The 14,057-nt window shown below is 53.4% G+C and overlaps 1 protein-coding gene and 1 long non-coding RNA gene across 2 annotated transcripts in view; both read left to right on the forward strand.

The window, feature by feature from the left end:
* Window positions 1-1,497, forward strand: part of LOC139805999 (uncharacterized) — a 177,189-nt gene extending 175,692 nt beyond the window's left edge. Inside the window, exon 5 of the long non-coding RNA XR_011730073.1 lies at window positions 652-1,497. This is a non-coding gene — a long non-coding RNA (uncharacterized lncRNA). The remainder of the gene's footprint in view (window positions 1-651) is intronic.
* A 5,325-nt stretch (window positions 1,498-6,822) lies between these two features.
* On the forward strand, window positions 6,823-12,316 carry LHX1 (LIM homeobox 1). Its single transcript, XM_071765037.1, has 5 exons — window positions 6,823-7,126; window positions 8,262-8,488; window positions 8,850-9,127; window positions 9,750-9,915; window positions 10,454-12,316. Exons 1-5 carry the CDS (start codon window positions 6,957-6,959, stop codon window positions 10,831-10,833), a joined length of 1,221 nt encoding a protein of 406 aa, XP_071621138.1. The 5' UTR covers window positions 6,823-6,956; the 3' UTR covers window positions 10,834-12,316.
* Window positions 12,317-14,057: the final 1,741 nt, after the last annotated feature.

Consider the following 14,057-nt stretch of genomic DNA (forward strand, 5'->3'; position numbering starts at 1 on the left):
GCAGGGCTGGTGTCCCCCAGTCTGGGTGCAGCATCCCTCTGGTTTCTGGGGATCCTCCTGTTTGGTTTGATTTCAGGTTTTTTCTCAGATTCTCTGTGTGACGGTGCTGTCAGGCACCAAAAGCAGATGAGAAAAAACCAAACAGCAAAACAGCTCTTAGGTTGGGAGCTCTCTTCTCCAGCTTTAAGGACAAATAATGCAGCAGCCCTTGTGCTGTACACGTGTGGGAAGCCAGCGGCGTGCTCGGCAGAGGGGAGTCAGTGCAGTTCTCCCTCCTCTTCTTCTCGGGTAGGAGGGAACCGTCCCCCCTCAGAAACAAGAAAAAACCAAAGAATTTGCCCCGAGCCAGGCAGCTGCAGGGACGGGCTGGACACCCTCTTCCCCCCAAAGGCTGCTGAGAGCCCCAGTGCCTCTGCACCGACACCGAGCCGTGGCAGATAGTGGCTGAGATTGACTCTCACTCCCAGGGAAGTTCAGTGACTGTGAAATTAGTAAATTACACAGGCCCACAGAACTTAGAAAAACAATATAATCCTGGGGGTACTGAAATAATTAATTTGCTAATCAACTACACCTTGCTTTTTTTTTTTTTTTTTGCTTTGCTTTGCTTTTTTTTTTTTTTTTTTTTTTTTTTTTTTAATTTGCAAATAGCACCCTGGTTTGTTTCCCCGTTTTAGCCACCTCTAGCAGAGCATTAATTCGGGCAGCAATGCTGAAGGGACCCGGGGGGCTGCAGGGCACAGGGGAGAAGCTTCCTCAGCATTGTCGTGAGCCCAACAGGAGCTGGGAGATGCTTTGGAGGGGAGGGAATATCCTCTGGATCCAGCCACCAACTTGCAAGGGAAGAGCCGGAGCTGCCGAGTTCCTGCAGATGTTTTGTGCTGGTTTGTCTCCTGGTTGTTTGCTTTAAATCATTTCAAACGCAGGGGTTGTCAGACAAGACAATTAACATGGGGAAGGGGGAAAGTATTACCATCCATTATTTGCCATAACATGAATTTAAGCCGGGAAGTCAAATGATAAAATATGTGGTGAAAAGTGTTGGTGGTGGGAGTGCCTACATGAGTAATAGCCTTGGGCTTCCGAGCCTTGAACTTAGCGTGCTAAGTAAATCCCCGAGGTCAAAAAGTATGAAAATTGTTGCAGCTTGGGGAGATATATTTTAACTTTACATAAGGTCCTCGCAAAGCCTCCGCCGGGGCTCGGCGGGGAGGCAGATGCGGAGCTGCGGAGGCAGCCGGGGGGCTTAACAGCGACAGGCGGGGGCTGGGGACTCGGTTTCTTGGGGGAAAACGAACAAACAAACGAAAAAAAAAAAAAAAAAAAAAAAATATAACCAACAAATTAAACTCCGGTGGGGAGTGCTGGGTGCGCACCGGCGGGACGAGCCCGGAGCGGCTCCGGTGGGTTCCCCAGCACCGCGGGGAGAAGAGATCGGCCCTGCTGCTGTGAGACCCCCCCGGAACAGCCCCGAACCACCCTCACCCACCCACCCACACCCACCCACCCTCACCCCCTCACCCACCCTCACCCACCCACCCCAACCGGGCCGGGGGGCCGCGCTCCGCTCCGCCGCGCTCCAACTCTTCCCCTTTAAAACTCTGTCTCCCAATCGAGCTGACCAGGCGGCTGGATTTATGGAGAGAGATGTTTTAGCAGAAATCCCCCCGAGTCTCCCATCAGCCCTAAATCCCCAGCCTGCTCTCCCTGGGAGACCTCCTGACACAGAGCATGCCAAAACAGCTTCGTTTTGCCTATGCATTAGCAATCTATTTTACCTTTTTGACATCTCTCACACATAAAACCGTAAGAGAGAAATAAAATATCTGTCTCTGGGCGAAAATAAAGCTTTGCCTCCCTCCTGATCTATAGGATATAAAATAAAGCCATGGCTTTGATAGTGGCTTTTCCTTATACTGGAGTTGCTTTTGCACACACGGAGACAATGAAGATGGATGAGCCGGGATCGGTGCATCCTCCTGGGGTTTGTTTCACCCTCTTTTTTTATAGTCTCCCCCCGCCCCCTCCACCTCTTTACTTTTCTTTCTTTTTCTCTTTTATTCGTCTTTTATCTGTCCTTTCTCTCTTTAGCAACGTGAAGAAACCCCTTCAGCTCTCACACCCCCCCGGGGTCCCCTGCTGGGCTCCCCCTGCTTGCTCTGGGCCCGGCCCGACCCCCAGCCCTCTGGGGAGAGGGTCCCGGGGGGGTTCTGTCCCACCTCCCCGGCCCCCCGACTCCTTCCCGGGTATTTTCCCGTCTCCGCCGGCCGCTCTTAGAGAAATACAAAAACCTGGGATTTGTAATTATTTATTAACTATATTTCCCATAAACAATGCATGAGCTTGGAGTGTAAGCGACAACATTTAGCGACGTGGAAGGCAGTCCGAGGGGAGAGGGGGGCTAATCAAAAGGGAGGAGGGGGCAGAAAAATAAATAAGAAAAGGAAAAGGCGAGCGGAGCCAGGAGGGGGACGGTGCGGGACCGCCCGTGTTTACCCTCAGCATCGACCCGAGTGTGTCAGGATAAACTGGGACCCTCTCATATATCATTTAAAGACTTTTGTTTTTGTTTTTTGATTTTTTTTTTTCCCCCCAAGCTCCTTATAAAACAAACCCGGCGCGGATGCTGTCCAGCAGTGGGTTTATTGCGTGGGGGGATTGTTCTACCGTCTTCATTTCATTCTCAACTTCAATATTTGGTTAGTGCATTACACGCATATATATATATATATATATATTATTTTTTTAATAAGGCGGAGGAGCTCTTCCTGCGGGGAAAATTTCGGGGAGAGGGGGGGAAGAAGGTGTGACATCCTCCCTCTTCCAGGGGCTGTCCCCCCGCAAGCGGTGACCGGGACGCCGGGGACCGGAGTGGTCAGCGCTTGCGGGAGGATGCGGGAGGGGTCGGAGCGTGGGCTCGGCGCTGCCTCCCCCCTCGCCGGGGATGCTACTGGGCACGGAGATGCCTGGGACCGGGGAATCGTCTCCTCCGGTCTCTGAAAACCCGGTAGCATCCCCGATCCCGGGCGCCGTCGTTGTGAAACGTTGCGAAGAAGGGAAGAATTAAATTTAAAAAGAATAAAATAAAATTTAAAAGGCTAAGCTCAGTGCTGCCGGGGGACGGACACGGTAGAAAAAGTGCCCAGCTGGGTGGGAAGTTTCTTTCTTGGTTTGGCTCGGGAGGGCGGCTGGAGCTCGGCCGGTAGCACCGGGAGGAGAGGGCTCCGGTGCTCGTACAGCACGAGTGCCCCGGAAAGGAGGGAGAAATCCCATTACCGAGAGCAGCGGTGTAGAAAGGCTGATGATAAACCGGGTGATGTTTAACTAAAAAGAGGGGAACGACACCAATGAAATGCAAATTCAAACTCGCCTGATAGAGACTTTTTTTTTATCCTTCTTCTGTATTAGATCTAAAATAATTTGATTTTAATTTTTTTTCTTTTAATTTCCCCCTTTTCCAAACCCGGCTTCCTCGGCTCTGAAACACGCCGGCCTGCTTTGCCCGATCCACGGGTGGGATCGGCCCCGCCGCTGGGTCTGGGAGCTTGGCCCCGGCCGGAATGGACCTGGGCGAATTACAAAATACAATGAAAATCAACCAAAACTAAAACCCCAGAACCTCAACAACCCAGACGCACTGCTTTGGGGCTTGGGGAGGGGGATTTCCCCCCACTCTTCTGAGGCTCGTCGGCCCCCCCGGTCCGTGGGTGCCCCCCCGCCGGGACACGCGGGGCAGAAGAGCCCCGTGGGGGCCCGAATTGCGCCAGTTTTTCTTTTGGGAGCCTTTTGGAAGCAGAAGAGGCATTTTCCCCTCTCACTGGGTTTCCCCGAGGGAAGGGATGGGTGAGGAAGACCCGGGATACCCCACGGTCCCCACCTCCCGGGGGAGCTCCGTGCCGCTGCTTGTCCGATGCGGGGTTTTGGCGGCTTTGCGTGTCCCGGGGCAGGGAGCCCCGCCGGGAAACCCTCGAACCGTGGGGTTCGGCGGGTACCGGTGGGCTCCGTTTCCCCCTCCGCATCCCTGGGTGGGGGACACCCGGCGATCTGTGCCCGTCTCGGCGTCCCCGGGCTCTGCGGGGCGGGAGGGGGCAGGGGACAACCAGATGCTTTCACAAACGCCTGGGAAAGGGGTGGGGGGGAGAAATCGCTGTGAAAAACTGGTGCTTGATGGACGTAAAATGCTCATCTCCTTCCCCTCATTCATCCCCACCAACACATGTCACTTGGGGGCCCGCGGTCAAAGGGAAGCGGTCCCCTCGGTCCCCTGACGGCAGCCCACAGCTGTCGCCTTCCCGGCCGAAGGAGCGGGGCCGCCCGCGCCGCCTCGGCCCCTCCGCCCCGCATGAGAAGCGGCCCATATGCGGGGGGCCCGGGCTGGGGAAGGGGGTGCCTGAGGCGGGGGGGGGTCTATTGATCCCCCCGCAAGCGGCAAAGCAAACCCAACAGCTGGGCGGGGAGAGCAAGGACGCGGAGCGACGCGGAGAACCCTGCGCGGCCCCGACGGGGCGGGAAACGGCGGCTGCGGGGCACACCTGCGGGAGAGCTGGGGAGAAAATCGCGGGGGCAGCCCCGGGGCTTTTAAACACCCGCAGGAGCAGCGCAACCGCGGGACAGCCCCGCAGATTCTCCCGGCCCGGGCAGGCTCCGCATCCCCCGGCCTGGCAGGCAGCGCCCTGGAACCGGAGAGGGTTTTCCTGCCTTCGTTTTCCTTCTTATTTTCAAATTTCTCCCTCCCTTATTCCCCTCTCCCCCGCTTCGCCCCGGGACGAGGAAAACAGCCGTGAAAACGCGGACAGGCGGGTGAGCATGCGGGAGGCGGGGGATGCTGGTGATTTCGAAGGGGTTTCCCCAAACTCCCGCGGCTGCGGAGGGTGCGCAGCAGCTGTGCCTGCGAGTCACCCTTGGCCAGGATCGGGCCATTTAATCCGTCCTTTCCCCTCCTAATTCCCCGCCATCGGATCAATCATCCCGCGGGGAAGGTGGGAGCGGGGGCTCCGCCGAGGAGGGGCCCGAGGCCCGGCCCGTGTCTGCCGGGCGGTGACACCTCCCGACGGGCAGCAAAACGAGAAGGAACGAGAAATTGCGTCCCTGCCAAACTCCCCGGCCACCGGCCGAGCCCCTGGAAGGTAAAAGCAAATGCGGTTTTATTTGCTAAAAAAAAACCAAAAGCAACCAACAAACTCAACCCCAAAAAGAGTAGAGCAGCGGCGGACGGTGCCGCTCGGCCCTAGACGGGCGCCGGTAACGGGATCACCGAAAAGTTCCCGGTTCCTTCTCTCTGCCCGGCCCCCTCGGGCACATCGGAGCTCCCTGGGGGTGGTCCGAGCCCCTCCGCACCTTTCCCCGCCGTTTATGATAGCGAGGGGGGGGAGACAGCCACACACATTAAACCGGGAATCCGCTTTGACGCCGCTTCCCATCCCGGTGCTCCGGCGGGGGAGGGGGTGGCGGTGTCCCTGTACGGGATGTGTCACCCTGTGGGGGTGCCAGACCCCATCGAGTCTCCCAGCTCCCCCACACACACACCGCGAGCACCGTCACACCTACCCGCTGCGGCGAGCTCCCGGGCCGTCTGTCGGTCGGTGCGTCCGTCTGTCGGTGTGTCCGTCGGTGTGTCTATCTGTCTGTAGGTGTGTCCGTCTGTCGGTCGGTGTGTCCGTCGGTCGGTCGGTGTGTCCGTCGGTCGGTCGGTGTGTCCGTCGGTCGGTCGGTCCCTGCGCGGAGCGGTCTCTATAAAGGGGCGCGGACGCCCCGTCCGGCGGTGGCGGCGGTGGCGGGCGGGAGGCGGCGGGGGTGGAGGTTTGGGGAGGGGGTTGTTGTTGTCGGGGGTGTGTGTATGGGGGGGTCGTCGTCGTTGTCGCCGGCGATTGGCCGGGTGGGTCGGTGACGTGTGCGCGCGGTGCATAAGGCTGCGGGCGCGAGGCTGCCGGGAACATGCGGAGCGGGCAGCGCGGGACGGCGCGGGCAGCGCGGGCGGCCGCTCTCTGCCCTGCCCGGCCCCGCCACGGCCCGGCACGGCCCTCTCCCTCCCCAACACGGCCCGGCCCGGCACGGCACGGCAGAGGAGGAGGAGGAGGAACAAAAGGGCGGCAGCGCCGGGAGATGCCGGGGACGCGGGAGGCCGCCGCGGGTAGCGCGCAGGGCGGTGCGCGGGGGTAGGTAGGAGCCGGGTGAGACGGTACCGCCGAGACGTCGAGGGAGAGAGAAAGAGAGAGGAGAGAGAAAGAGAGAAAGAGAGAACACGGAGCCAGGAGCTGCGGAGCCCCCCCTTTCCCCCCCCCGCGTAAGGACGGCGGCCCGCTCCGCGGCGCGTAGGGCCATGTCGCCGCGGCAGCAGCCAAAGCCCGTCTGACTGCTGACGGCTCTCCATGTCTCCTTATTTATTTAATTTTTTTTATTTTTTTCGTCTTTTGATTTCTCCTTGGGAAAAGCACTTTGACTCCTGACTGCTCTACCTCAGACCTGAGAAAAACTCATCACGCTCGCTTTTTGGCGTTGTGTTGTTTTTTTGTTTTTTTGATTTTTTTTTTCCTAATTATTATTTTTGATTTTTTTATTTTTATGAGCGCCGATCTTTATAGTCTTTGTTGTTTTATTGTCACTATTATTATTATTATTATTATTATTGTTGCTGTCGTGGTTGGTAGCGGCCGGGATTCTGCGGTTGTGTCGAAGCTCTGGTCTCCTTGGGCAGTGGGTGGTTTCTCCTGTGTATCCCTCCTAGGACATTCGAACGACGATTTTTTTTCTTCCTTTTCTTTTTCTTCTTCACCTCTCAAAGGCTTTTAAAACAAACGAAAAAAAAAAAAAAAAAAAAAAAAGCAGAAAAAAAAAAAAGCAAACCTACGCCGGTGTTGTCGTCTTTTTTTTTTTAATTTTGTTATTTTTTATTTTATTTTTTTTGCTTGACACCTGGGAAACCACTACCCCCACACTTTCAGAAATAACCAAAGACAATGGTTCACTGTGCGGGCTGCAAAAGGCCAATCTTGGACCGGTTTTTGTTGAATGTACTGGACAGGGCTTGGCATGTGAAGTGTGTTCAGTGCTGTGAATGTAAATGCAATTTGACAGAGAAATGCTTTTCGCGAGAAGGCAAGCTTTACTGCAAAAACGACTTCTTTCGGTAAGTACCGGCCCCTCCTGCTCGGTGCCCTGCATCCATTTGTCAGCTCCCTTTTTCCCTTGTTTGTTTGGTTTGGTTTGGTTTGGCCTGGGGTTTTTTTTGTGTTGTTCCCCCCCGTGGTTCTCTGTGACCTACAAACGCTTCCTCCCTTCCGTTCCCCCTCCCCGAGCACACGCGGAGCCCCCCGACCCCGTTGCTGTTCCTCCGGGTGCTGCTCCGGGGCAGGCCCGGGGAAGGGACCCCCGGACACCCCCGTCGGGGCCCGCAGGGAGAGGCCCGGCCGCTCCCGGTGGCACCGGCTCCCCTTGAGTTCCCCAAAGTTGCTTCCAAACTATCGAGCGGCGGGGGGGCCGTCCCGGGCCCGGTGCGGCGGCATTTACCGGGGGTTCGCTGCGGTTCGCTGAGCGGTTCCGTGGGCCCAGCGCATCCCGTCACACCGGGCCGAGGCCGCCGCGGAGGGCAGCGAACCCCCTCCGCAGTACCGACAGGTGACGGAGAGGGGTGCGGGTACCGACACCCTCTCGATGCCGCTTCCCCCGCGGGAACCGGAATCAGTCCCGGGCTGGGAGCGGGCCCGCTGTGCTCTGCCCGCACGGGGCCCCGGCAGTGACGGTAAAGACCGGGATGGAGCCCGTCCCGCCGCACACCGCAGCGCCCGGTGCTGCCCGGGCCCGGTTACTGAAGCGCCGGTGCGGGTTTGGTTCCCAGCTCCGGTACCGGCGGCTCCTCCGGCCAGCGGGCGGCCTTGGCCCATTAATAACGAATAAGAAATTCTGCTTAATGTTCATTAGAATGTCGTTAATCAACGTGCCAAGACCCTGAACATCGGGCAGCCCCGGTGGTTAATTTATCCCGCAGCCCCGCGCGGTTCGGGTCTTTTTAATGATAATTTAAAAAATATAATTTCAGGCATTCGATCGTTAGGAAGGGAGAACGGTCTGGAGGACTGTTTTGTTGATTTTTTTTTTTTTTTTAATTTTATTTATTTTACTTCATGTCGCATGGCCAAGCGGGGCGGGGAGGCCGGAGGTCGCGGTGAGGGGTGCGGGGGGTGCTCTTGCCCCCGGGGCCGCTGTCGGTGGATCTCACGGCTCCTCCGGGCGCTGCTGACCCCCTGCCCGGCCTCTCCCCGCAGGTGTTTCGGGACCAAGTGCGCGGGCTGTGCCCAGGGCATCTCCCCCAGCGACCTGGTCCGCAGGGCGCGGAGCAAAGTGTTTCACTTGAACTGTTTTACGTGTATGATGTGTAACAAGCAACTCTCCACCGGCGAGGAGCTCTACATCATAGACGAAAACAAGTTTGTCTGCAAAGAAGATTACCTAAATAACAGCAATACTGCCAAAGAAAACAGCCTGCATTCAGGTGAGGGAGAGCGGCCGGGGCTGTGCGGGGCGGTGCGGGGATGCGCTCGGCCCCGGCTCTTCTGCGGTTCCTTCCCCGAGCTGGTCCTTCCCGTCCTTCTCCCTTCTGCCTTTTGCCTTTTCCCTTCTGCCTTTTCCCTGCTCCCTTCTGCCTTCTCCCCTCTCCCTTCTTTCTGCCTTCTGCCTTCTCTCATCTCTCCCACCTCCCTCCTCCTGTCTCTCCCTTCTCTCCCGTCCCTTCTCCCTTCTCTCCCGTCCCTCCTCCCCTCTCTCCCGGCTCCCTTCTCCTCTCCTTTCCCTTCTCTCCCCGTCGCCGTTTCCCCCGGGCTGACCGTGACTCGCTTCCCTCTCCCCTCGCCCAGCCACCACCGGCAGTGATCCCAGCCTGTCCCCCGACTCCCAAGACCCCTCCCAGGACGACGCCAAGGACTCGGAAAGCGCCAACGTCTCCGACAAGGAAACGGGAAGCAACGAAAACGACGACCAGAACCTGGGGGCCAAGAGGCGGGGACCCCGCACCACCATCAAAGCCAAACAGCTAGAGACTCTGAAAGCCGCCTTCGCGGCCACCCCCAAACCCACCCGGCACATCAGGGAGCAGCTGGCCCAGGAGACCGGCCTCAACATGCGGGTCATCCAGGTACCGACGGCCCCCCGGGGGACCGCTGCTGCTCCGGGGGATGCGGGGAGGGGCGGGGGGCTGAGCCCGGCAGCCCCCGCACTGCAGGGCCGGGACAAGTCCCGCCGGTGGTTTAAATCGTTTTGAGCACCCGGTCCCTTCCCCTCCCGCATCGCGGGTCAGCCGGAGGCGGCAGAGCTGCCGGTTGCTTTTAGAAAAAGTTCTGAAGAAGCTGTAAATGGTATCGAAATTAATAAGCATAAATGTGAGGGGTTAATGGATAAATAAGAATGACAATGCGCTGGAATTATTAAAAGGTTTATAAACCCGCAGCGCTGGGGGTAATGGGGGGTTAAAGGACCATTAAAGACGAGGTTAGATTGGAGAGTCTCAGTGTGAGGGTAATTAGGAGTAATCTTGTCAGGGTAATAAGAATTAACTCAATCATTCTTGACCTGCAACCGCCGAGCTGCGGGCGGCGGGGAGCGCCCGGTACCGTTTGGAACGGGAGCAACGGGAACGGGGCCGGGCGGAGGAGACCGGGAGGGGGGAAATTGTCCGCGGCGGGACCGGGGCTGCCGGAAGCGGGATCCCCCGTGCTCGGGGCTGCTCTGACCGGTGCCTCTCCCCGCCGCCTGCCCAGGTCTGGTTCCAGAACCGGCGCTCCAAGGAGCGGAGGATGAAGCAGCTGAGCGCGCTGGGAGCCCGCCGGCACGCCTTCTTCCGCAGCCCGCGTAGGATGCGCCCGCTGGTGGACCGCCTGGAGCCCGGCGAGCTCATCCCCAACGGGCCCTTCTCCTTCTACGGAGGTGGGTAACACGCTCCCCCCTCCCGCTCCCCGCCTTGGGGTGCCCGCACCCCCGCGCTCGGTACCGACCAGCGCTGCCCGTTGCACCGGAGCTATTTCCCCCAACGCCGGGGCCAGCTACCCCCGCACACACCGGAGCTATTTCCCCCCAACACCGGTGCTGTTTCCCCCAACACCGGGCCAGCTACCCCCGCACACACCGGTGCCATCCGTCTCCCTCCTCCCCGGGGCTGTGGTCGGGTTTCCTCGCCCCTCGGAGCCCGCGGGGCCGGTTCTTGACCGCCCCCGGGCTGCTGCTGCCGAGCCGGTAGCGTTTTTGCAGCCCCGGCTGTTCGGTTTGGGTGGTTCATCCCGGGCTCCGCTGGAAGGGTATCCCCGGGAATCGGCCAAGCCCTTGGCACGTTTCCCCCTTGGGTTCAGCGAGCTCCGGGTGACATTTGGTGGCACCCAGGTGACATTTGGAGGCACCGCCGTGTATTCTCCAGCCCGGTCTCTTTGCCTGGTGTGTGACCTTCCTGCTGTCTCTCCTTGCCCACCAGATTATCAGAGCGAGTATTACGGCCCTGGAAGCAATTACGATTTCTTCCCACAAGGACCTCCCTCATCTCAAGCGCAGACCCCCGTGGATCTCCCGTTCGTGCCCTCCTCGGGGCCGTCAGGCACCCCGCTGGGGGCCCTGGATCACCCCCTGCCCGGACATCACCCCTCCAGTGAGGCTCAGCGCTTCACTGACATCATGTCCCACCCCCCAGGAGACTCGCCCAGCCCCGAACCCAACCTGCCCGGGTCCTTGCACTCCATGTCCGCAGAAGTTTTTGGTCCCAGTCCTCCGTTTTCATCGATATCGGTCAACGGTGGTGCTAACTATGGCAATCACTTGTCCCACCCTCCAGAAATGAACGAAGCAGCTGTGTGGTAGCTTTAAAACAAACTGGGTCTTAAGTAAGTTGATGATCATCTAATCTGCTTATTTGTTATGGTGTACAGAAATGAATTAAATATAACATCTCTCCCGCTCTAAGACAATATTACCTTGGGAATGAACTGAATCCAAGGCTCTCCAAGGCAAGCTTTGCTCTAGACCAGGACAATCTTCCTGTTACAGTTGTGTCAAACAAGCAAGGGGACTTTTTTTGTACCATTGACAAAGAAACTGGTGAAGCTGTACAGTAAAGTGCTGCCATACCGTAGGATGGCGTAAGTGTGATTACCCTGTTGGATGTCATCCTAAGAGCCACAATCCTTAGAAACTTCTCGTTTAAAAACAAAACAAAACAATATTAATAATTGAATGAAGGAAAGGTCAAAGAAAAGGGGAAAAAAAAAAAAAAAAAAAAAAAAAAGCTTCAAGAACTCTAGCGTTCCCGGTTAAGGATGGTTCTGGCATTCTGAATTTGTTTGTTAATTTTTTTGTCTCTCAGAAAGTTCGACAAAACAAGAAACTCTTTTTAGCTTCAGCCATTTCAGCCTGCTGACTATCAGGTGGGACAACTTTCTTTTTTCCTTTCTTTTTTTCTTTTTTTTTTTTTTTTTTTAATTTTGCTTTCCAAAATAGCAAATCCTAAATGTTAACTAAGCCCTCAGCACCAACTCTTCTACCTTCACAAAGCTACTTGTACAAAACCTCCTCATCCTAGCAAAGGTCACCACCCAGACCTCTAACGAAAATGACTTGAAAAAAGCAAACAAACAAAAAGTATTCTACCTTCACAGAGAGAGAAAAGCTAAACAAAAAGACTCTATTGAACTAAAAACAGTCAACTGTTTACGTCTAATGTTAAATTCAGGAGTTCAATGTTTTACTAATAAATCCTGTTTTAGAACCTCTTGTTCAAAAGCAAAATATTTTGAGCAACCAACCAAAATAGTTCCTTTTCTTTTCTGTAGATGTTATAACAGATTGCAGGGCTTGTGGTTCACTGTGCTAGTTTGTAAAAGGTGTTGTTTACAGAAGGCAAAGAAAAAAAAAACCCACAAAACCCAGACAGTTGCCAAATAAAGTAAATATATAGCACAAATACTGTAAGGTGCTTTGCACCAGCAACCCGAGAAGGTGTTTAAAAAAGTGTTACAAGGTTAAAAAACAAACAAACAAGCAAACATCTTTGCTAATTTTTAGTCCTGTTGAACATTCATGGAATTGTTAATATGACTTATATAGACCCACACAGGTTTTATTTTTGTGTCTTTAAAATAAAAGTCCAAAATATTTAAATTTTATGGTCAAATATGCAGTCAACAGCTGCTACTTTTTTCTTTATATATTAAATTTCTCATATGTCTTTTATTGTTCTATTAAACCTAAGCTTGTGTGACCTCCAGTGCATATTAGACCATTCACTGTATGAAAGAAAACATGTTGGATAAAATTTGTGCGTTTTTAATAAAATTAGAAAATCTGATGTTTAGATAACTCGTGTTTCATTTGATGTTTTAAGCAATTTTTAAATGGATTCTCTTGAGTAAAATAGCCCTGAGAAAGACTGATCCACTCTGGTGATAATCCTGTCGAGCTCTGCTGCTCTGGTGGGAGCCTGAGCCCTGGTGTGGGTGCAGAGAGCGGCAGCTCCTGCCTCTTCCCAGCCTCTCTTGCTGAGGCACAAACCTGGTGTTATGCTGTGTGTCAGGAAATTCCAAAATTGGAACCAACTCAAATTGTTAAATATACAGAGCACTTCTTGGTCTGTGCTAAATCAGATTCAGAATGCTTATTTTATGCATAAAGGAAAATGCATTGTAAGTGTAAAAAACATGCAAGGATGATCCTGTAATTTATTTTTTTTTTTAGTTAAATTAATTCTCCAAAGGTGATTTCTCTCTTTTTTTTTTTTGTTTTGTTTTGTTGTTTTCCCTAACTGAATGCTTTTCAACACAGCATAACCTCAATGTCATAAAAGTAATTTTAATCCTTTTTTTAGAGCTGCTACAAAGTCAATTGTTTAATAGCATGTGGTGTAGCTGGAGTTCTCTGAAGGGCAGCGGGGGAAATATTTTATTGTGCACTTGATACATGCTCATTTTCTTGGAGAAAAATGAAAGAAAACAAACAAACAAAAAAATTCCAGAACCTTGTGAAATGGCAGGTTTAATGTTTTAATTATAAATGGTTGCAGAAGCCCAAATATTCAGGTCTTCAAAAGGAAAAGTCTGGCTGCTGCCGAGAGGACTTTGAGCTGTGTCAGAAGCAGAGAATTAGGGTCGGTTCGGGAAGTCTCTGGTTTAAATGTTTTCCACCTGCTGAGCTAATAGAATGGGATGAGCTGTAATTGCATATTTTCCTCTGTCTCTCAACTGCTCCTGACTCTGGCTTCTTTATTTATTTTACATAGATGCAGAAATTTACACTAAACCACAGACATTCCCAGTGATTCAGTTATTTTTCTCTGTGGACTGAGGGGGAAAAAAAAATATCAAAATGCTTTAAAGTTGTATGATTTGTAATTTTCAATGATGGTTTTTTTATTTTGTTCACAGCCTAGTTTCTATGCCCAGCAGAGGGGCCACCTAGATGAAGCAATAGTTCACTTTAAACACAAAATGTCTTATATAATAATATAAAGATAAAAAAGGATCTGTTAGTGTTTCTAAAAAAATTCATGCTTTATTAAATACAGGGGAGACTTCTTAAAATCCTGGGCTCTGTGTCTAACTCATTTGTCTTTTGTATTGTTGCCATGTTTTGTTGCCCTGCTTTGCATTTATAAAAGTGAAGTAATGGGTGATTATTTAGTACAAACTTTTAGGTAGCTGGGTGAGCACTGTTGATAAATATTGCTGCTTGCACTGCTGCTCTGTGCTGCTGCTTTATTGTTGAATCAATTCTTTGACATGAGAATTTCACCAAATCAGCTTATTTTGTACAAAATGTGTCTGCCAAGTGCGTTTTATTCTTTTATTTATATTTTATTTATTATTTATTATTTATTTATTTATTTTCCCCTACCCTTTTAGTAACGAAGTGTTTACCCAATTTGTTCCCTGTTAATTTAGGCAGTGGAGTGCTGCTGTTCAGGTTAGGTCAGTGGTTTATACAAGGCAGGGAGCAGAACCTGTATTTTTTCACTGCTCCCATCTCTTGTAGGGGTTTTGCCCATCCTCAGGAGGAGCCCAGGAGCTGTTCCCATGCTCAGGGCTCAGCGGGTC

Source organism: Heliangelus exortis, chromosome 21 (assembly GCF_036169615.1).
Source record: "Heliangelus exortis chromosome 21, bHelExo1.hap1, whole genome shotgun sequence".
Lineage (NCBI taxonomy): Eukaryota > Metazoa > Chordata > Aves > Apodiformes > Trochilidae > Heliangelus > Heliangelus exortis.